At 51.3% G+C, this 20,638-nt stretch overlaps 11 protein-coding genes across 11 annotated transcripts; 6 read left to right on the plus strand and 5 right to left on the minus strand.

Annotated features, from left to right (window-relative positions):
• Positions 1-550: 550 nt before the first annotated feature.
• On the plus strand, positions 551-3,499 carry COCCADRAFT_104435 (uncharacterized protein; the record flags this gene model as incomplete). The annotated part of the gene is made up of 4 exons (XM_007717274.1): positions 551-768; positions 832-943; positions 1,005-2,906; positions 2,972-3,499. The coding sequence occupies 4 exons, from the start codon at positions 551-553 to the stop codon at positions 3,497-3,499; spliced, it is 2,760 nt and encodes a 919-aa protein (XP_007715464.1).
• A 1,463-nt stretch (positions 3,500-4,962) lies between these two features.
• COCCADRAFT_104428 (uncharacterized protein) lies at positions 4,963-5,187 on the minus strand (the record flags this gene model as incomplete). The annotated part of the gene is made up of 1 exon (XM_007717275.1): positions 4,963-5,187. The coding sequence occupies one exon, from the start codon at positions 5,185-5,187 to the stop codon at positions 4,963-4,965; it is 225 nt and encodes a 74-aa protein (XP_007715465.1).
• A 312-nt stretch (positions 5,188-5,499) lies between these two features.
• On the minus strand, positions 5,500-6,504 carry COCCADRAFT_104417 (uncharacterized protein; the record flags this gene model as incomplete). Its single annotated transcript, XM_007717276.1, has 1 exon — positions 5,500-6,504. One exon carries the CDS (start codon positions 6,502-6,504, stop codon positions 5,500-5,502), a length of 1,005 nt encoding a protein of 334 aa, XP_007715466.1.
• A 198-nt stretch (positions 6,505-6,702) lies between these two features.
• On the plus strand, positions 6,703-8,466 carry COCCADRAFT_104411 (glycosyltransferase family 4 protein; the record flags this gene model as incomplete). The annotated part of the gene is made up of 3 exons (XM_007717277.1): positions 6,703-7,013; positions 7,072-8,198; positions 8,270-8,466. 3 exons carry the CDS (start codon positions 6,703-6,705, stop codon positions 8,464-8,466), a joined length of 1,635 nt encoding a protein of 544 aa, XP_007715467.1.
• Positions 8,467-9,208: 742 nt separating this feature from the next.
• COCCADRAFT_104410 (uncharacterized protein) lies at positions 9,209-10,735 on the minus strand (the record flags this gene model as incomplete). Its single annotated transcript, XM_007717278.1, has 1 exon — positions 9,209-10,735. One exon carries the CDS (start codon positions 10,733-10,735, stop codon positions 9,209-9,211), a length of 1,527 nt encoding a protein of 508 aa, XP_007715468.1.
• Positions 10,736-11,232: 497 nt separating this feature from the next.
• Positions 11,233-13,121, plus strand: COCCADRAFT_104434 (uncharacterized protein; the record flags this gene model as incomplete). The annotated part of the gene is made up of 2 exons (XM_007717279.1): positions 11,233-11,411; positions 11,456-13,121. The coding sequence occupies 2 exons, from the start codon at positions 11,233-11,235 to the stop codon at positions 13,119-13,121; spliced, it is 1,845 nt and encodes a 614-aa protein (XP_007715469.1).
• Positions 13,122-13,786: 665 nt separating this feature from the next.
• On the plus strand, positions 13,787-14,638 carry COCCADRAFT_104430 (uncharacterized protein; the record flags this gene model as incomplete). Its single annotated transcript, XM_007717280.1, has 2 exons — positions 13,787-13,934; positions 14,436-14,638. 2 exons carry the CDS (start codon positions 13,787-13,789, stop codon positions 14,636-14,638), a joined length of 351 nt encoding a protein of 116 aa, XP_007715470.1.
• Positions 14,639-15,120: 482 nt separating this feature from the next.
• On the plus strand, positions 15,121-16,586 carry COCCADRAFT_104455 (uncharacterized protein; the record flags this gene model as incomplete). The annotated part of the gene is made up of 7 exons (XM_007717281.1): positions 15,121-15,267; positions 15,325-15,361; positions 15,411-15,502; positions 15,552-15,806; positions 15,910-16,028; positions 16,083-16,411; positions 16,471-16,586. The coding sequence occupies 7 exons, from the start codon at positions 15,121-15,123 to the stop codon at positions 16,584-16,586; spliced, it is 1,095 nt and encodes a 364-aa protein (XP_007715471.1).
• A 411-nt stretch (positions 16,587-16,997) lies between these two features.
• On the minus strand, positions 16,998-17,159 carry COCCADRAFT_104413 (uncharacterized protein; the record flags this gene model as incomplete). The annotated part of the gene is made up of 1 exon (XM_007717282.1): positions 16,998-17,159. A coding segment is annotated over one exon (162 nt), but the record flags the coding sequence as incomplete, so codon positions are not given.
• Positions 17,160-17,496: 337 nt separating this feature from the next.
• Positions 17,497-19,079, plus strand: COCCADRAFT_39510 (uncharacterized protein; the record flags this gene model as incomplete). The annotated part of the gene is made up of 4 exons (XM_007717283.1): positions 17,497-17,700; positions 17,751-18,024; positions 18,078-18,885; positions 18,947-19,079. 4 exons carry the CDS (start codon positions 17,497-17,499, stop codon positions 19,077-19,079), a joined length of 1,419 nt encoding a protein of 472 aa, XP_007715473.1.
• Positions 19,080-19,627: 548 nt separating this feature from the next.
• Positions 19,628-20,500, minus strand: COCCADRAFT_39511 (uncharacterized protein; the record flags this gene model as incomplete). The annotated part of the gene is made up of 1 exon (XM_007717284.1): positions 19,628-20,500. The coding sequence occupies one exon, from the start codon at positions 20,498-20,500 to the stop codon at positions 19,628-19,630; it is 873 nt and encodes a 290-aa protein (XP_007715474.1).
• Positions 20,501-20,638: the final 138 nt, after the last annotated feature.

A 20,638-nucleotide genomic window follows, 5' to 3' on the forward strand; every position in this document is an offset into this window, starting at 1 on the left:
AATAGAGCTGAAGAGCCGGGCACTTACATGTCGATTACGCGGGTGGCTAGGGCGTCGGCCGTTTCAAGCCGTTATAGGGCAGCCAGCGGTAAGGACTGTCACGTGACACACTCCTTTACCTCGACTCCCTGGCAGATGGTCACGTGCCCTGTCGACCGGCCGCAACATGTGTAGTGGCTGGCAATGGCATTGTGGGTGGATATACGAGAGTGTGTCAGGCCAAGCAGAGAGGGTGCTAGAGCTCGTTTCAAGTGTTGGGAGCGTGTCAGAGGCGGTTCCAAGGAGATGTTTCATGGCGGGCGGGCCCTGACAGGTCGGGAGAGGGGAGAGCATCCAGCCAACGGCACGGCGGAAACGGGCTAGACTGGCCGTCGGCGTCACCACCAACTCTAACCCCAACCAACCAACCACGACGACGACTACGACGATTTCTTGGGCGCTCCCTACCCGTGCTTGAGCCTCACCTCACCGCTGCTGTCCTCGCGAACAGCATGTATGCAACGACCATCCTCGCACCACTTCCGCCGCGCTGATCCTGTGCCCGCTCGCCATGAGCAACGACACGCCCACGCCCATCTCGGACGACGAAGTCGTGGCCCTTACAAAGGCCGCCTTCGAGCACTCCCGCCAGGACATCACCCAACGCGCCGCCGCAGAGGCGCCCCGCGAGTTGCAGCAGCAGCCCGGCATCACCATCGACCTGGGCCACAAGAACATTGCCCGCCTGCCCGACGAAGTCATCGATGTCATACGGACAGAGATTGAAAGGTACATGCGATACACAACCCCACCTTACCTCTGTCTTCGATAGGGGAAATGCTGACATGTCAGGCTCGCCCTCTCCCACAATCTCCTTGCCACCCTCCCCTCCCGCCTCATTGAATGCAGACGCCTCCGCTATCTCAATGTGCGCTACAATGCCATGCGGGAGATCCCCGATGCCGTACGTTGGCCCCCCCTTTCCGGAACACACATGTCGCGACTAGACCGCTGACGCTCATTAGATCCTCGAGATGACCTCGCTAGAAATCCTCGACGTCAGCCGGAACAAGATCCGGTCTGTCCCCACTAAGATTGCAAACTTAACCTCGCTCAAGGTGCTGGCAATTGCAAAGAACAAGATTGAGGAGCTGCCCGTATGTCTGGGAGAGATCAATAGCTTGCAGGTCCTCAAGCTCGATGGCAATCCGCTGGTCTTCCCCCCGCCCGAAGTGTGCACCATCAAGGACAACGCCCCCTCACCCGCAAACGAGAACGAACGAGATGCCGTCATAGCTACGCAGGTCAAGCGGTTTATGCGCCAACACATATCCAGAGAACGCCAGCGGGTTGAACTAGAAAGAGTGCGAGTCGAATTTTCGGGAGATGAGAGCTGGACCGAGAGCAACCCAGAAACTCCCCGCCCCTCGAAACGAGCAAACGGCGGACGCTTCCCGGTGCGACCGAGTCTAGGCAATATAGAAGGCTTTTCTGACCCCAAGCCTGACTCTCCTGGACATCCCATTCCGCCCATCCCAGTTCGTTCCCACTTTCGCGTTGCGTCTACGACAAGTAATGGTGCCAGCACTGGCATTACTGTTACCAAGAGGCCCCCGATCGCTCCCCTAGTCTTGACGAACCCAAACAACGAGCGTAACCGTAGCCAGAGCGAAGGGTCCGGTCCCTCATCGCAGCGCCAAAAGCGTATGGGTATTTACACCAACAAGACGTCTGAGCTGGCATCAGTCAACGAGCTGCGACAAACCAACCATTTCCGTGGCTTCAGTCAGGGCGTTCTGGTCCCCGCTAATGCTGCTTCGAACGGCTTCCCTTCATCTGGGGCCTATGAAGACACTGGTACCGTCCGATATCTCGCAAACCGTCCGTTGTCTGATGTCCGTGAACACCGACGTGGGTCACGTGCGCCTGATATCGTTGTCGAAGCGGCAAAAAACTTCCTTTATGCTATTTCTCAGCTCCACGATTGTGTCTCGCACATGGTGCGCTCAATTAAGCTGACGGCTAAGACTAAAGAAAGTTTGCGACGCAAAGAAGACTTCTATCGCAGGTACTCGACTACCTACCTCAATATCAGAGCACTTAACGAGGTCTTGCACAAATTTGACACACTAGTCGAAGAGGACGAAGAAGAAGCGCAGAAACTGTCGAGAAGTGTCTACATGTACGCGCTGAGGTGTCTCGACTCATTCATGTCCATTACTCTTTCAGTCGCCGAGAATCGCATCGAGATTGCTCAAAACGCAAATGCACGTATTATGCGGACCTTTGTGCTTCTCCAACAAGGAAGTTTGATCGAGATGAGGAATGCTTGTTCAATACTAGGCGCACAGTTCAGAGACACTTCTGCTGCAGCAACGAGACCCACTGGAGCTGATAACCTCGCAACGGTACGCGCGCGACCGTCGAGAGCTCGCCGCTTCCTGACATCACCGCCGCAGCAGCGGAGCGGATGGCAAATGCCCCCACCAGTCATTCTCCACAGCAACGAAAACAGCCGATCAAACACCCTGACGAGCATTGGTGCCGTAACCCCTCGCTCGGGAGGTTCCTTTTCTACCACTGCGCCAGGCATGACGCGATCCAATACGCTTACTAGTAGCTTTGATGAAACGGATGAAGACGCTCAGTTTGACAGAATCTATACAAAGCTCCGGAACGCATCCGAAGGCTGCAGAAACTCCATGGCTCAGATTACGCGCATGATGCGAGAGCAGTTTGATAGTTTGCGGCGTGACCTTGACTCCGAGGATCCTCGAATCAAGGCACTAGCGAACCTCATTGACAAGAGTAATGAAGTCCAGCAAATGGCAAACCCTCTTGCACTTCGCCTATCACAGATGCAGCTCAAAGACAACTATACCCGGGACCAGCCTGAGTTTTGGCAGCAATGTATGGGTTTCGTCAAGGTATGTACAATCACGCCTACACAAGGCCAAACTGTTAAGACTGGCAACTAACACAATCATTGCAGGCTTGGCAGGAACTCGCTGCAGCATACACCCAGCAGGGTAGAGAACACAAGCTACTCACTAGCGAAGTCAAACAGCTCATGCGGCCGCTGCACAAGATGGTCAAAGAAGCGAGCCTGGCTATCAACGACAGTCCATGGTCACACCTTACTAGTAACAACATCGGCATGATGGGTCCACCGAGCCTAGCGTCGTTCACATCACGGACCCAACCACCCAAGGTTCTACATAAGCCCAATGGAACCATGTCGTCGAGTGGCGGACCGTCCTTCCCTGGTCCGATCAACACGGCAATACCTGCGATGGCATCTGTATTCTCTGGACAGCCTTACTCCACGGCAAGCTTTGGATCGCAGGGGTCGGGCGGGTACAGCACGCCGGTTCCTGCGACGCCGTTAAGTGCTGCATTGGGTGCAGCAGCCCAAGCAACCATCCCAAATACACCCAGAATGCCTTCACAAGGGTCCAACACACTCAATGTCTTTGAGCGTGCCGATCGCCTCTTGAGTCAAACAAGCCGGCGCGTATGATTGTGTTCGACAAGAGTTGAGGGGTGTCGTTATCCTGCATCAAATCACGGATACTGTTAAACATCCATTCTTCGGCCGCAGCATACGAGATTTCACATATCCAGGCTTCACGCCAAACAGCAGTAAGGTATCTATACATTTCCTTTTTCATTATGCCTTTCCCCTCCCTATTGTCTCTGCCTAAAACTGGTTTTCGGCTATCTGCACAACATTAGCGACGGCGTTTGTCCGGATTTCACTCCTTTTCTTGTTCTGTCTTACTGCACATGGATAGCATCTTGCAAATTTGCATATCGGGAAACACGGCGTTTGAAGTCTTGCGTTTTTTTTCGTTATTTGCATGTACTAGGCGTCTTTTTGCTTGATTGAATATGGGATCGTTTGGTGGGTGGGTTAGTTGGAGGGAATGGCAAAGCTGGATAGACGGGAGGCCACTGGTGGAATTGACGTGATTGAATGGGCTATGCATGCGATGTGCATCTTAATGTTTTGTATGAAATGGCAGTAGTCATGGTTGTGTGGGTGGAACATCGGACCACACGTATAGACTAAAAGAGGAATTGCCGGCATTTCTTCTTGATTAAAAGTTATGAATGGGTGAGGGGTGGGGGATATGGGTTAGGAGGAAAAATAAGAACAGAGTAGACCATGCATGTGTGTGAAACATCAATGGCAGTATAATGGGAGTGTTCTGCTTATCTACTGGTGTTTATAAGTGTCATTCCCGCTCCGATTCCTTCTCAAAAAAAAGGAAAAAATAAATGTACAAAAATCAACTTTTCGATATAACAACTGCTCTCCATTTTTAACATCTTTTTTTTCTCTGCTTGCTATATAGCGTATCAGATCAATTATCTCAGAAATAAATGGCAGGCCATACCCCAACCTGCCGCAATCAGGTATTAAAAATATGACTTTGCAGTCAAAGTAAAAGGATTCGGATGAGCATCAACGAGACCTTCGCTCGAACCCTAAAAAATCGTTCGGTAATATGTGTAAACCTTTCAATGGGTATATGACCATTAGGCACATCCTATTTTTTTCGAAGCTGGGAAATCCAGCTTCTCTCTAGAGAGGTCTCATCTATTTTTATTTTATAAGAGCCGTCGACTTGACTTTCTTTTCTGCTTGCTATATAGCAAGTCAGATTGATTTTTCTCAAAAAAAAACAATTCAAGCCGGGCCCCCCACCCCCGGTCTAGCTCAATCGGGTATCAAAAAAGACTTCGCAGAGAAAGTCCAGGTTCTACTAGATAGAATAGACTCCAGCCGCACACACATAGTCTCTTAGTAACGCGACTTTGCAGGGAAAGTCTCGTGTTCAGATTGGGGTATGTCAGCGGTTCTGAGCTGGAGTCTGTTCTCGGTAACATATGCTTTGGGTATATGTAGTTCGGAATCCAGGATGAATGGTTTGGTAATACTACCAACATCTTCTCCGGTTGGTAGTATATTAAATCTTATTAATTTAACGTGCTTTCTGGAACCTTCATTATGGTACATCGAAGTGTGGAGCCCGGGCCGTACAGTGGTGGATCACAGCCTGAACTGTCTAGTAATATAATGGGTTGTTCACTATGGCTATGTGGTAGCGGGTCCGCCAGTTGAGCAGCTGTTACAGTGGCTATGGGCGATTCAATTTGGTATCCACTACATTGACTTGGTTGGCAATGTTCAGTGGCCGACATGGTAGTCGCATTGGTTTTTGTCGCAGTGCCAGTTGGCTTCAGCTAGGTTCTTGAAACTGATCATGCATGGCAACAATGGCCATTGTCCATCAGGTCTTATTACTGTTTTGAATGTGCACTGGTTCCTAGTGCAGACATCGAGTAAGTTTAGAGACACACAAAGATACTGGGTGTCTTGCACGTAAATTCCTCGCCGAGACATCCACTTTTGCCTTGACCAACCAAAAATGAGGGTTCGTGTACAGTATTCTATCACCGAATAGGTGGCTGTGCGGAATCGACCAACCCTATGTAAGACATGGGTACAAACATCTACACCCTGCGTAATTTTGAGATTGGTGCTGGTGGAAGGAGAAGTGGCCTTTTGCACGCAGTGTAACCTTGCGGTGCAGGATATTTTCGGTCCAGCCACGCGTTCCACAGCATCACCGAAGCCGTACTTGACGACCAGTAGAGCATTAGAGCCGCGGGAAGGTTCTGACAGAGTGGACCAACCAACAGCGAAACAAAGAGCAAAGTTCGCCGAAGGGTATTTGGCCATTTGGCACCACTCTCAACGGTATTTTTCGAGGTGTAGATGTTTGCAAACATGATGCCCGATGCGATGAACGGAAGGGCACCAGTTGGGTCCGGGAGAAGCAGGTCCGGGAACCAGAGCATACCCTCTGTGGCTAGAGTTGGCTCGAACCAGTCGGTGGGAGTTACCCGTGCAACAACTTGGCCCGTTTCCGTCGTCATCCGCGTACTCTCGCCTCTGAAAACGGACATGGCCATACCCAGCAATCCGTCCTGGGCACCACATTTCTGGCGTATAGTTTCGGCCATAGCAAAGAAGATGGGTATCTGCGCCAATGTCCAACTAATCTGACCAGAGAGAGAGACATTCCACCTTTTGTCCAATGCTGATGTGACGTCCTTGACTTCCTTTTTGACTGTGACGAGAGCTTGCTGGGTCGACCGGAAATTACCCCGCTTCAGGATCTCGTCTCGCTTTTGGAAGGCAAGAGCTTGTCGCAACGGGTGCAGACCAACGTATCGCGCCATGAGAGCGCGTGCACGTGTTCCAGCAGTAGTGACAAGCAGACCGCGAGCGACAAAGGCACTGATGGGGATGGCGGCATACCAGGGGACAGCCGTGTGGATCAGCGATATCATTTCGTGCGGAAGGTAGAGGATAGCATCAATGATGGGATCCTGTCGTGGTGTCGAAGCATGAAATGAGCGTGCCGAGGGACGACATGGCGAAGCTCTGGATACCACCACGTTCCTTCGAAGTAATTGGCATGCTGGATGCCGTAGTGAGCAAGAGGATAGCATTGTGGTGTGATGTTTTCAGCTCGCGGCTTCACAGGAACATATCGGACTCCCGAGACGAAGATGGCCCCACTATCCACTACCACTAGCGCCAGGGTCCCATGCTCCCCGGGCCGGCGCCAGGAAACCGTCATCCCACCGCATGGACAGCTGCCGGAACACTCACCCTCCATGGATTGACAGTCCACTGCTCTGACCAAGATGGGTGTGCTGCTCATCCTCCTGTCGCTGCTTGCGCCTGCACTTGTGGCCGCTCTTTTTCTCTCCAAGACGCTACGCTTTCTTGCAGGACTAGTGGGACAGCATCTCCGTCGATCCTCCCGTACACGACGCGAGCTTTTACTGGCTAGGGTAGCAAGCGAAACCAAAGCCTATGAGGCCGACCTGAAAGACAAGAAGAAGGAGGATGACGACTGGGAACAAGTGGGGACTACACCTCCAACAAGTGCAGTCAAGGTCGGCCAAACGAACAGCGACTGGGACGGCATCGTAGGCTTCTTTCACCCCTTCTGGTATGCATGACGAGCTTTAGAACACAGGAGCATAGTCGCTGATAATTTACTTGCACAGCAATGCGGGCGGTGGCGGCGAACGAGTCCTTTGGGCTGCCATCCGAGCACACCAAAAGCGCTGGCCAAAGTCTACTTGTATCGTGTATACCGGTGACCACGATGTTGACAAGGCAGAGATACTCAAGCGAGTTAAGGATCGCTTCAATATCCAACTGTACCCGCCAACCGTTCACTTCCTCTACCTGACAACTCGCGATTGGGTGCTTGCAAGCAGATGGCCACGCTTCACCCTGCTAGGACAGTCTCTCGGGTCGTTGGTTCTTGCTTACGATGCTTTCTCACTCCTCGTCCCAGACATCTTCATAGATACCATGGGATACGCATTTGCTCTCGGTCTCTCTTCATTCCTCTTTCCCACTGTCCCGACTGGCGCATACGTACATTACCCAACCATCTCGACCGACATGCTCGACTCGCTACAAGTGGGGGGACAGGGTGTTCATGCTGGAACTGGGTCAGGATACCGTGGGCAAGCAAAGAAGAAATACTGGGAGCTGTTCGCAAAGCTCTACAGCAAAGTCGGTAGCACCGTCGATGTAGTCATGACCAACTCCACATGGACACAAGGTCACGTCAGATCACTCTGGGGGCCATACCGCAACAAGCGAAGCAAGCAAACTGAGATTGATGTCGTCTTCCCACCTGTCGCAGTTGAAGAAGTCGCAGAGGCCGTCCAAGTTTCCGAGGCTAGTGAGAAGAACCGTGGGCCTTACCTCCTCTACATTGCGCAATTCCGACCTGAGAAGAACCACCAACTCATCCTCGAGGCTTTTGCGTCATTTGTGCAATCCAAACCCAAACTTCTAGCATACCCCAACGAGACTCCAAAGCTAGTGCTGATAGGCTCAGTGCGCAACTCGCACGATGATGCTAAACGGGTTTACCAGCTGCGACTTCTTGCGCATGAGTTGCACATCAAGGACAACGTAGAGTTTATATGCGACGCGCCATGGCCCTTGATGTTGGAGTGGATGCGCAAGGCTAGCGTAGGAGTCAATGCCATGTGGAACGAACATTTTGGCATTGGTGTGGTCGAATATCAGGCCGCGGGTATGATCTCTGTTGTCAACAATACCGGTGGTCCGAAGCTGGATATTGTAGTGGAAGTTGACGGAAAGCCTACAGGTAAGTTCTGATATATGTGACATTAGAATTTCTGTAAGCAAGTTCAACTGTTGCTGACACGAACCGTACAGGTTTCCATGCTACCACTGCACAAGAATATGCAGATGGCTTCCGCAAAGCCCTGACACTGTCGCCACAGGAGACTTTGGATATGCGCCGCCGTGCGCGCAAGTCTGCTGAGCGCTTCACAGACAAGACTTTTGCCGACAAATGGATCAAGAACGCGGAGAAGTTGGTCGCTCTGCAGATTGAACGGGCGCCTAAGTGAGGGAGTAAGCTACTCTTCCGTCTTTCTAGCTCTCCACAGTCAGAAAAAAAATGTAATCATGGCGTTTGTACTGGACTAATACTTCTTTTGCATTCTTTCCTTCCTTTTTGATACCACACGTTAGAGTTAGCATTTAGCAAAGGGTGTATCATAGTTGCATGTTTGTTGTGGAGGCCAAAAAAATTCAACATTCAATTGAAGCTTCGCAAGTTCAATCATCACCAGTGCAACACAACGGTATAAGACAAAAGTTTAGAAGAAAAAAGGCAGCCGCCCATAAGGACGTTGCAGAATAAAGCTTTTAGTATTCCCTATTCATCCATTCCTCTCCTAATCCAATAGCCTAATCTAGATAATAAGTAAATAGGCCACGAGCAGTTTGCCTTCACACTCCCCTTCTAATTCTTGGCTTTGCAGTAAAGTCCAATGGGTATACAATTCATGAAATGCCATGATTGTTCGTCTTGTTCCTGTCACCTTCCCCTTCCGTATCCTTGTTCATCAACAAGTGTTCGCATAAAAAAATAGCAAAAGCATTAGGTAGTCCGAATACGCCGGGGTGCCCAAAAAAATCGCAGACTACCAGATTGTGATATGTATAGTGAAAGGGAAATAGATAGTTGGTTATCATCAACATCCAAAGGCGAAAGAAAGAAATGATGGTCATTTGCTGAGCCAGCCTAGCCAAACGACACATCTTGCAGTATATGATAGTAACATAATCCTTTTTTAATCTTTTTTTTCAAAGACGTTCAAGTTCCTGGAATCGCTGGACTGGATCGGCAAACGATCGTGTGAGACCAACTGAGGCCCAAAAGTCGTCGCTGATATCTTCGCGAGAAGCAAGACGTTCAAGCAATGATCGTGCGTCGCGGAGTTCCTGGTCCAACGGCGTAGAATCGGCCCGTGTGAGCGGGGGAGTCTCTGCCTCACTTGTGCTCGCGGGCTCGTCAGCCGGCCCATCGAGCTGTGAAGACATCTGGAGCCTTTGTGGCTCTTCCGTCTGACTAATTCTCCAGTTGGCTCGGTTGTAGTAGTTGTGGATGTAGTCGCTGGAGTCGCGGGATCGGTCAATCACACGGAGCGAGTAGCGATCTGCATCTCGGGCGGGAGGGTCGCTGGAGAAGTATGATGGACGCATTCGGCGATGGGGAGCCGTCGAGTTTGAGAGACCGAAGCCATCCCTCGAGCGTTCCACCTGGGCGCGGCGCATGGGAGCAGGCACGTCTGTCTCTTCCTCTTCGGTATCCGAAGCCGTGTCGTTGTCCGAAGTATCGCAAGCGCGCAGGAACTGGTCGTGTTGTGGAGGACTTGGTAGTCGCGAAGGAACTGTAAGGTGGGTTTGTGAAGATGCTGCAGAGTTTGAACTTCCTGATCGCGAACTTGTGTGAGAGTTTGAGAACGAGGCCGAGGCTGCAGCTGACGCAAATGACGATGCAGCAGTGGGTGCAACGGGGTCATCAACCACAGTCGTAAGGAAGCTGTCCCAGTGCAGTTGGTCGTCAAGTGGACTGACGCTGCGATTGCGGTCGCCCAAGCCATCAAGAGCAGGCACTGGACTCCAAGACTCACGTAACGAGCTACTGGGTAATGGTCCGTCGGCAATAGTGCGGCGACCCATTCTGCGCAACGGCGGAAATGCTACAGCGTTGTTGTCACTGCTTTCGTGGTCTTCCTCGGGCGCGCTTGCAGTATCACTTCTTGCCGCAGATCGGTCAGCGCGGGGGCTCCGTGAACGGGTCAATCTCGGAGGGGCAGCGCGGCGATACGACGCCCTCTCCCGCATACGGGAAAACTCTCGCGCGCTGTGCGTCGTGTCTGATTCTGAGCTCTGTGAAGCTGCTGCGGGTGCAAAGCCGGGGGTAAAGACAGCGATGGGGCGATCAGTCTCCAGGGCTCTGCGCGCCGCATATGAACGCATGAATTCATCGAGGCGATTGCGCGAACGATGCAGGGTGCTATTGGGGCCCAGAGGTGCAGGTGAGTTGGCCGCAGCCTCGTTGCCGCGGTAGTCGGTTCTCGAGAGTTCAGGCACTGGTGGTGGCGCCAGGCGCGTGCGATGCGACGAGCGTGGTATCCATTCGATGACGGGAGCAGAGCCAGAGGCGGCTATGAGGAACTCAGTGTCGAGCGTGCTGTTTGGTCGTGGCGATCTGTTCGGTCTGACGCGACGGCGGATGGGTGAGCGATGGCCCGTCAAGTCGGCTCTCAGTACGTCCTTATCCTTTGCCTCGTCGCGCTTAATGTTCCATCCGATGGGAATGCCCATTGCGCATCAAAGAGTGGGTTGTAAGTATTTGGAAAAGATGAGTGGAGTTGTGTTGTTGATGGTGACGCGCGTAGACGGGTGGGCTGGGGATGGTCGGAGGAGGGAACTAAGGCGGCGGAGCGGCGCAGGTCGCACCCACCTAAAACAGTGCAGCGGCAGTAAGGCTGAGAAGCGTCTGGGGATGCGTAGAGAACCGCCGATGGGATGCAGTTGAGCGAACAGGTGCCTGGGTAGGCCTCAAATACAAAAAAGAATAGACCGGTTGTATGTATCACCTCGCCATGTTATTCTGATACTCCTTTCACCCTCTGCACAGCCCCCAGGCTGCAACTGCCTAACAACTGGTCGTCTCTGGCAGGCGCGGTGGTGTTCGCCAAGCCATGGTTGCCTCTTGCGGTATAGTCGCTTTTTTCGCGCAGCCTCTGGTCCAGTTGCCACAGTGAGTCAACCACCACCTGCAGGAACCTCGTTTCAGACCATCGCCCGTAGAGACGGCCATGATCCAGCCCGGCCTGGGACGGATCAGCCAGCTCCTGAGGAATGCAGAATTCCCATGGAAGTCGATACACGTTGCTGGTACCAACGGCAAGGGATCCATTTGCCATTATGCCTCGCACCTGATCAAACGTAAGAAGATCAAGGTTGGCAAATTCACTTCTCCCCATCTTGTAGACAGGTAGGCACACCGTCGCCTGGCCCTTCATTGTCTAACCTCTGCAGATGGGACTGCATCACCATCAACAATCAGCCCGTTAACGAGTTGCTCTTCCGAAAGGTCGAGAGCCATTACCAGGATCTCAGCCAGAGAGATGGCATCCCTGCCTCTCCTTTTGAGATTTTGACCGCTACTGCGTTCCATATCTTCAATGAAGAGAAAATCGAAATTGGGGTTATCGAGGTTGGCATGGGCGGTAGGGAGGACGCCACCAACATTCTAAACAACCAAGCAATTTCCGTCATATCAAAAATCGATCGTGACCACCAGAATTTCCTCGGTGATACTCTAGAAGAGATCGCGCTGCACAAGGCTGGCATCCTCAGGTCCAACGTGCCTTACATCATCAACCCGAGGAACGAGAAAAACGTGCAAGACGTAATTGACGACTACGCAAAGACCATCCAAGCAGGCCCACGTTTTACCCACGAACCTTTAGATTTGCAGAAGCGCTTGTTCAATAAACACGATTGGAACACCTTTCTTCATCCTTTACTACCCGTCCAACGCGACAATGCAGTCTTGGCTGCCATTGCTGCCAGGCAAGCTATAGAAAGCATAGGGCTCGAAATTCGACCTTTTGACATCGGGCGCTTTTTATTAAAGTCACGGATGTCTGTCAATCATGGCCGCATGGAGTTGATTAGTGTGCCACTCATTTTTGGAGACCACAAGGACTCGCAGGGCCCGAAGATATTAGTCGATGGAGCTCACAATCCAAATGCTGCCAAGTTACTCAAAGATTATGTTCGTCTTGTTCACAGCAAGGGCAAGATACCTGGCGATGGCTTTCCGGGTAAAAATGGTTGGCCAGTTACCTGGGTACTTGCTATGACTGAGGGCAAAGATGCACACGAGTACCTGAGGATACTACTACAGCCAGGAGACACTGTCGTCACTACAACTTTCGGTCCAGTCGATGGCATGCCTTCAGTGAAGCCAATGGATCCGAATCAACTGCTTGAAATAGCAAAGTCTGTACAACCTGGGGTTACAGGAATGGCGATGCCGAAACAGGGTGCGCTGCGAGCACTGTGTGCAGCGAAGTTCATCTCAAAAAGAGGCCGACCTGTGGTATTGACTGGCAGTCTATACCTTGTTGGCGACTTCCATCGTGAATTCCGAGTACGGAATAGCAAATTTTACTGGAAAGATCCAGAGTTCGAATATGACCGCAAACTTTTCAAAACCATACTGAAGGAAGAAGAACACAGGGTCAACAACTGGTTTAGTGGTTATCCTGCAGAAATTGTCAATAAAGTTAGCGCCAAAGATGAGAAGGGAAATGCAGAGTGGAACAAGCAGATTGCTCATCAGAAACAGAGAAGAGCTATTCAAGAAGAAATAGAGGCCCTCGATCGAGAAATGGAGCAGCTTGCAGCAGAGGAGCAGCGTATCGGGCGCCGACAGTCTCCAGATGCCGAAGTCCTTGGCAAGCCAGCGGATTCAGAAAGCGCTACATCTGTTGATGAGCTTGAAACCTCAACAGAGGAGCGTGATGACAATGCAGATGAATCTGGTGAGTCAATCCAACCTTGCAAAGAATCACGCACTCATAACCACACAGTCCAGGAAGACGAGACGAAATATGAAAAAGACCAAACACCAGAGCAAAGTAGAAGACTGAAAGTTCGAAGGGTCATTTGGTCGGGCAGATCAGCAATTGAGTAGCCCGAAGCCCATATACTTTTCGAGAAGAAATTATGTGATCGATGAAGAGGCGGAGCATGAAGATGTCTATTGTACGTCACAAGATCGTAGCTATTCTGAGAGGGGGGCTCGGCTATCTAACCGAGTTGGATGAAGGAGGGTGAGACTTTCCTGGTATGTTTCAAAGACGAACGACCCTGTCGGTGACCAATAAAATACAAGACTTTCGCACAGCATACTATATGTGTGAATTTGAGTAAGCCGGAAACTCCAACCTCATAAGGTACCCTCGACTTATCTAGGTTAGAATACCAAGCGGATCATCGATAACAACAACCTGAAGTACCTTGGACTTGCCTACTACAGTAACGAGTATTTGGCAGCCTAGAGCAGCGTACAGATGCCCCAAGACACTCATCCTCCTGGCATTGTGAACATGGAAGAGAGTGCCTCCGAGCCAAGGCCGTGAGAAAACCCACAGACAGCGGTTCATATTCAGAGTTTCAACGGGCACCATTGTCAAAACAAGCCACACTCCCGTCCGGGCGGCAAGACCTGCATACATATATGGGGCCCGAGATCACGTCGCTTGCTGTAATATGTGTAGACGCAGCAGGTGTGACGGCAGCACCTCGGACAATAATGCAAATAATGCCCCAGATTACTACGGCCCTGCTTTCTTGCCTATGAATCGGATCCACCCGAATACTTGCATACAATCCTCTGAGGCACAAAAAGCAAGTCGGACAAAACTACCGAATGGTGTTCATGTGATGGATCTGCTAACCGCCATGCACCCATCACTCCAGGAAGTATCTCCAAGATTGGCCGAGTGTAATTGCATCCTCATCCCTTTGGCACATCTTCTCTCACACTCCCGCCTCCAATCCCACGTCAGCTTTAACGATATTCTCCTGGAACTAAGATGCGGTCCAGGCCCAGGGACGTAAGTATGCGTTCCAAGTTTCTCAAGCCTCAGCCGCTCTCCCGATAGGATTGGGTCCAGGATCGTGGCCACAAGGTCACTCGGGTCTTTGCTCAGTCGACATGACGCCGAACTGGGCATGATCGCCTGTTAGTAGGATTGGCCCGACTGGATCCTGAGCGTTCCGTGGCTTGGCGCTGCAACATCCTCCCGTTTCGGGGGGGCCCACTTCCAAGCACCATAATCTTGGCCTCATCACGCAAATGCGTGGGGTCGTTCTCAGTCACCGCGCTACTGCCACTGCCCTCTAGGCTATGCGACACTGAAAACACCAAAAGTAAATCTCTTGAGGTCATATGGAAGATGCAAAAAATGAAGAGAGCGCTTGTTGTGATACAGATGACAGGAAGATGACATGTCGTCGATGCATTCTTCAATAAGCAGTGCGCAAATTGGCGAACACGGCAACTCGAGGATTTGTAACGACGTTACTTGTCGGCGCACTTATCGACCTGTTCACAGTGGTGAAAACCCAGCTCCAGGCTCCCTTGAGTATCCTAGTCGCTTCCGTCGCAAGCCCTGTTCACCTCCCTCGGTGTTGCAGGCCATCTAAGGAATGCCGCTAGGGCTTGGGACTTGCTTTTGGTTGGTCCGCAGATTACACGGGACATGGTACTTCCCCCCTACATGATACATGGCTGGTAGAAGAAAAAACGTCTGTAGGTACAGAGAGGCTCAGGAAAAGTCCAGTACAGTTTTGGGTAGAGGGATCGAATAGTCGCTTGTTGAAGGTGCAGATCGAGCCGCAAACTGCTATAGTCGAGGGGTGTTTCAGGGAATGATCCCTCTTCATGGTCGCTTCCTTAGTATTGGGCTTAGCACCTGGTCATTTGATGCCGTCTATGTAGATAGTGGCTGCCCATTTGCCTGGCCTTCACAAAAACCAACGTTCTTTACTTCGTACTATGTCCTTGCTTTTCCTTTTTGTCTGAGCACTTATTGGTTTATTGCAGCGACGACCCGTCTTGCCATCCGCTGAGCGGCTTCTTTATATCCTCTATCACATCCCATCCAGGCTTCACTGCGACAGCCACGATGAATCATAATTATTCGAAGGATTTAATGATTGGTTTGGCGATCGCTTTCGCCATTCTACCAACCTTTTTTGTCGGCTTGCGCATATGGGCGAAGCAGATATCTAAACGCATTGGATGGGACGACTTCCTCACATTAGGTGCTCTGGTGAGTACTTGAGCGGAGACTACATGCATACAAAGACATCCAGCTAATTAAGTTCAGGCGATCTGCTTAACGTGTTGTTTTCTACAACTAGCCAGTGAGTAAACTCGATCAACCCCGCAGATAACCATTAACTTTATGAAAAGCGGCGATACATGGCTACTTGGGCGCCCATCAGCCTCTTGACAAAAATGGCCAACCAATTATGGATGACCCTGGATTGATATTCTTTGAGGAGGTAAGTTGTTTCGAGGATTGTGTAACTCTCCGTGCTGACATGTCTCCAGACAAAATTTGCTATCAACATGATCTCTATTGTTGGGCTCGGACTCGTCAAGTCGTCAATTCTAATCCTATACAAGACCATCTTCGACGTACGCAAATTCCGTATTTGCGTATACATCGTGCTTGCGTATGTGGTAGCCTGGACCATCAGCTTCACATTCTCGCATCTGTTTACGTGTTACCCTATCACTGTCTTTATCGAGCCCTACTACGGGAACAGCTGCGTCGAGACCGTACCAATGTTTTTAGCACTACTTGTAAGTCGCTCATGACACGATCTACTTGGCTCTTCCAAGTGAAGGACTGGTTCATGTCTGGTTGGAGTTGCAACTTCAGAACCTATGCTGACTGGTGCTGCAGTACACTGACGTTATAGCGGACCTTGCCATCCTTTTCCTTCCCATACCCATGGTCATGAGCGTGCGCATGCAAATGAAGAGAAAGATAGCAGTCATTGTGATGCTTTCGTTGGGTGCGGCGTAAGTCACTTAATCTTCCAAGGACGAAGAGCCACGGCATAACTGACAAAACAGTGTCTGCGCTGTAAGCATCACCCGAGTTGTAGCGACGTACTCGATAGCAAAAGAGTATATCAAACACCCCGAAGATGTCATTTACTACACAGCCCCCGTATTCTTCTGGACGAACATCGAATTATCCCTAGGCCTCGTGTGCGCATGCTTGCCCACTCTACGCCCCATTTGGTTCTTCTTCTACCCGAAAGAAGAGACACGGACTGGCTACGGCTACGGCTATGGGTCTTCTGGACGTGGATATGGATCGTCAGGCTTGCATGGCACGAAAAACAGCTCGTTTAGTGCCAAGCTGGCGCGTAAGCCCTACCAGTCGATTGATGAGATGGGTACGTAATGCAACTCGATAACATACTATCCAAGTAACATACAAGCTAATGCCACACAGAGCTAACGACTCGATCTGAGGAGGTTCTCCCTACAGCAGCGGAACACGATTCTCCAAGTAGTACCGACGAACACAGGATCAGGAAGGAGGTCACTATTCATCAAACCCTTGAATGATAAGCCCGAGGCCAAGCATATTGCGCTGTTAGGATAGTCTTAGGTACCCGGGCAGTGACATCTAGCGCATTGGCTTTTGCAATAGTATGTCGTTGCATCCATTCCATACGCCACGGATTAATCCTCAAACGGGTGGCCCGCTGCCAGAACGTGACAGGTACACTAACCGGTGATTGGTGGGTGGCGTTCCCAGCCGGATGGTTCACTCGGCCTTTTTTTCGACCACGCCACTACCAGCCCCCCTTCACCCCCAACGCCAAGTTGTGAATGATACGCCGTCTTTCCCTTTTTCCGACAGCACGTTTCAGGGAATACCCTGCGTCAATGTAACCTCAGTTACGTACCACTATCAAGATATCTCTTCCGGATTACACAAATCACGGACAACGCAGCCCCGCCCCACAGTATCGCTCACGTTATACTGAAACTACTGCTACGACGAGGATCCTGTTCATGCCTGCCCTGTACACCTCTAGTCCGTGGGGTTCTCGAGCGGCACATGGGCCGGGGACGACCCGGCAATTGAGGCGGGGGGGGGGGGAGCATATCGGGAGCGGCTTGCTCCAGAGGGCGAGGTCCTTAATGCGGCTACACCCGCGGGCGTCGGGCTAACTAAGTGCCATCGAGCATACATATTAATAAATTAACCCATGTCTTGTACAACGGCTTTGATTCCCAGATCTAGGCCAGCGTAGTTCAACATGCACCTATTCGCTAGCGACAATGAGATTTTGCCGACTCGATTGTCAATGCAAAGCGGCAACGTCCATTGCGCAGCTCTAGTAGCTCGCGGCTCAAAGAAGATTACATTTCGGCATGCACGCTTACCGAGTAGAAGGCCTAATGTGAATTAAAAAGCCGTTGAGCCGCCTACCATGGATTCGGCACCGACTACCTTGTTCCTGTCGCCATGAAGGTCTTGTCACTCTTGATTTCCTTCGCTGCCGCGGTATCTGCCCTCGCCCTCAAGCAACGCGATGTCGCATCCGACTTGAAGAACCTGGTCCCAGGATCTTCGGTCAACGTCGAGGTGAAGGCACGATGGAGTGACTTCAACGCACCCTTGCCTTCTGTCACTGTCACTGTGCAGGCTGAAGACGATATTGCGAAAATCGTAAGTTCGACCCACCAATCGCCATTTGCAGTGGCTAACATGCACCCGAGGTCAAATACTGCACAAAGACCGGGATATCGTTTTTGACACAGAACGGAGGAATTGGATGGGCCAAGACGTTCAAGTTGGGCGAATGGGGTGTTCTTATTGACCTTGCTGGCCTAAACAGTGTCACCGTGGCTGCGGACAAGAACACCGCAACTATTGGTGGTGGCGCAAGCATCGGAGATGTCGTTGCAGCGGCTGATGCTGCAAGTGCTCTGGTCATTACTGGCAACTGCAACTGCGTTGGCGCCCTGGGAGCCATGCTCGGTGGTGGTTACGGTGCGTTTGTTTCGATCAGTCATATGAAGAGAGTTGAGCTGACTTGCATCTAGGCAACCTGATGGGCGAGGTCGGTTTCGGAGTCGACAACATCATTTCGATGCGCGTCGTCACTGCAGAAGGCGAATTGCTCACTGCATCGGCCACATCGAATCCCGACCTTTTCTGGGCGCTTCGCGGAGCAGGACCAAATTTTGGTGTCGTCGTTTCCGCAACTGTCAACGCGAGGCCAGCCACGGCCGAAGACCGCACCGCCTTCATCAACAACCTCTTCTTCTCACCCGACAAGCTAGAGCAAGTTGCGCAAGCTGTCGAAGATCTCCCGCTCACCCCAGAGCAACGCGTCTACCTCGTCTTGACATCTAGTGGCCCGCCACTCAACGAGCCTTCCATCCTTGTAACTGGTTTCCTACGCAAGGGCACGCTTGAGAGCGGCCGCAAGGCCTTCGCCCCCTTCTACGATCTCGGCCCCTTATCCAACTCCAGCGCCGTCACCACTTACGATCACTGGAACGACGCAAACATTGGCTTTTGCACCCGCGGCGGCCGTAAACCCACATTCAGCTCCACAATCGAGGGCATGAATGCCCAGAAGTGGCCGCAGATCTGGGACTTGTACAAGGGCTTCCAGGCTAAGGGACCGAACTCTGCCATGCTCGTCGAGCGCTACAATCTAACCAAGGCTCAATCGGCGCCCGTTGGCTCGGTCGCCTTGAACGAAGCACTCCGCCGCGATGCATTTGCCCAGGCTCTTGTCATCCCGTGGTATGACGACGCGAGTTTGGATGCTGAAGCGTTGGATTTTGGAAGCAAGGTTAGGGCGCTGTGGTCGAGGAGTAGTGACCCCAAGAACGATCCTACGTAAGTTCAACTTCCCGTTTTCGTGATCGTAAGAGATTGGTTGGCTAATAGGGATTTTTAGTTACCCGAATTTCGCATTTGGCGACGAGACGAATAAGGCTATTTATGGATCTAGCCTTCCGAAGTTGCAGACGCTAAAGAAGAAGTATGATCCTAAGGGGAAGTTTAACCAGTGGTTCCCGACACAAGTATAGACACTAGATATCGGGTCATCTTTACAAAAAACACTTAATTAATAAACACCCAATCATATCGATTCTGCAAATACCAGCAAGATGAGCTCTTTGCTAGGCTTTGTGCTCCCAGAATAGATCGGTTGCACCCGTGACGTCATGTTTCCTGGAACGTAACTATCCCGTAACTGTAAATCGTCTTGAATGCTCAATTTAGACTTTTTCCACCGTCCCACATTTCTCTTGTAGAGTATACCGATAGCTTATTGATCGAATACGAAATCCGTAGTCTGTTGGGTATTGGATGATCTCGTTCCCAGGAGTGATCTGCCGCGTACTTTCTCGCCGTATAGATGAATAATAAAACCCGCTCAGTCCCTAGCCTCGAGCCCTGACTTTTGGTCAAGGCATCAATGCACCCATGTCTGAACAACTTGTAGAGTTGTGTAAACGTCTCTGTCCCAAGTCTCAGAGACATTTCCTTGCGCCTAGTATTCTCCATTTCCCAGCGGATGAATCCCTGATACCATATACCAAAACTCTCTTTTCCCCGAAATTCGCTTAGGCGTTCAATCCTCATCCTCCACCAACCTCCTTACCTTAAACATCTGCTCCCCAAACGCATTCCTAAACGCCGGAATCTTCTTCCTCGTCATCCAAATCGTCAATACAGGCACTTTCTTCATCTTCACCTCATCTTTCTCCTTCTGCCCCCCTCGCCCATCCACATCCATAGATTCAAACGCCTCTTCTTCTTCTTCTTCTTCTTCCTCCTCCTCACTCTCCGCCCCTTCCACCTCTTTCTTCTGCACATCCGCAACTCTCGCTTTCCGCTCGATATCGATACTTGTAAGCATCGTATACATCGCCCACTTCTCCACCGGCCCATCACCAACCTCCTCTTTACCACTCGGCGCGACGATCCTGCGAACCATGTCTACGATACCAACCAGTTTCGTCGTTCCTTCACCTTGCGCTGATACTGCTATGATGACGTCTTCGCGCTTCAAAGCGTCGGGCATGTCGATTGTAGATGTGGGATCCCGATACGCACCCAGGTATGTTTTGAGGCGATTGATACCGGATTTTACATTTTGATTCTTGGAAAAGACGACGGGGATAACGTTGCGTGTACCTTGGAACCGCGTCTGGGATTCGAGTAGCTTGAGTAGGTCTGGTGGGAGGCGGGTCCAGGGTTCGTAGAGAGATGGGTGGATGGTATGTGGAGAGCCTTCTTGGGATTGCTTCTTTGGAGCAGTACTTTGAGTGTTGTTTGAAGCTTTTCGCTTTTTGGTGGGATCGGAGCCGGTTTCCTGGGCGCCGATGATGGGGAGTGTAGGGCCTTCGCTTGAGTATGGGGGTGTGGCTGTGACTGTGGTTGTGTCGTTGTCTTTTTCTGACGAGGACGCGAAGATCTCGCTCATGCGCTTTGGTTTGGCCATATCTGCTACCTGTCCGGTTTTTCGGGAGATCCGGGTCTATCTAATATTAACTTCCGATGGTTCTGGGGACTCCACAGCAAACGGCGCAGTGACGAAATTTGGGAAGCTCGACGCGCCAAAATCTCAAAGACGCGCCGG

The sequence above is a fragment of the Bipolaris zeicola genome (assembly GCF_000523435.1).
Source record: "Bipolaris zeicola 26-R-13 unplaced genomic scaffold scaffold_172, whole genome shotgun sequence".
NCBI lineage: Eukaryota > Fungi > Ascomycota > Dothideomycetes > Pleosporales > Pleosporaceae > Bipolaris > Bipolaris zeicola.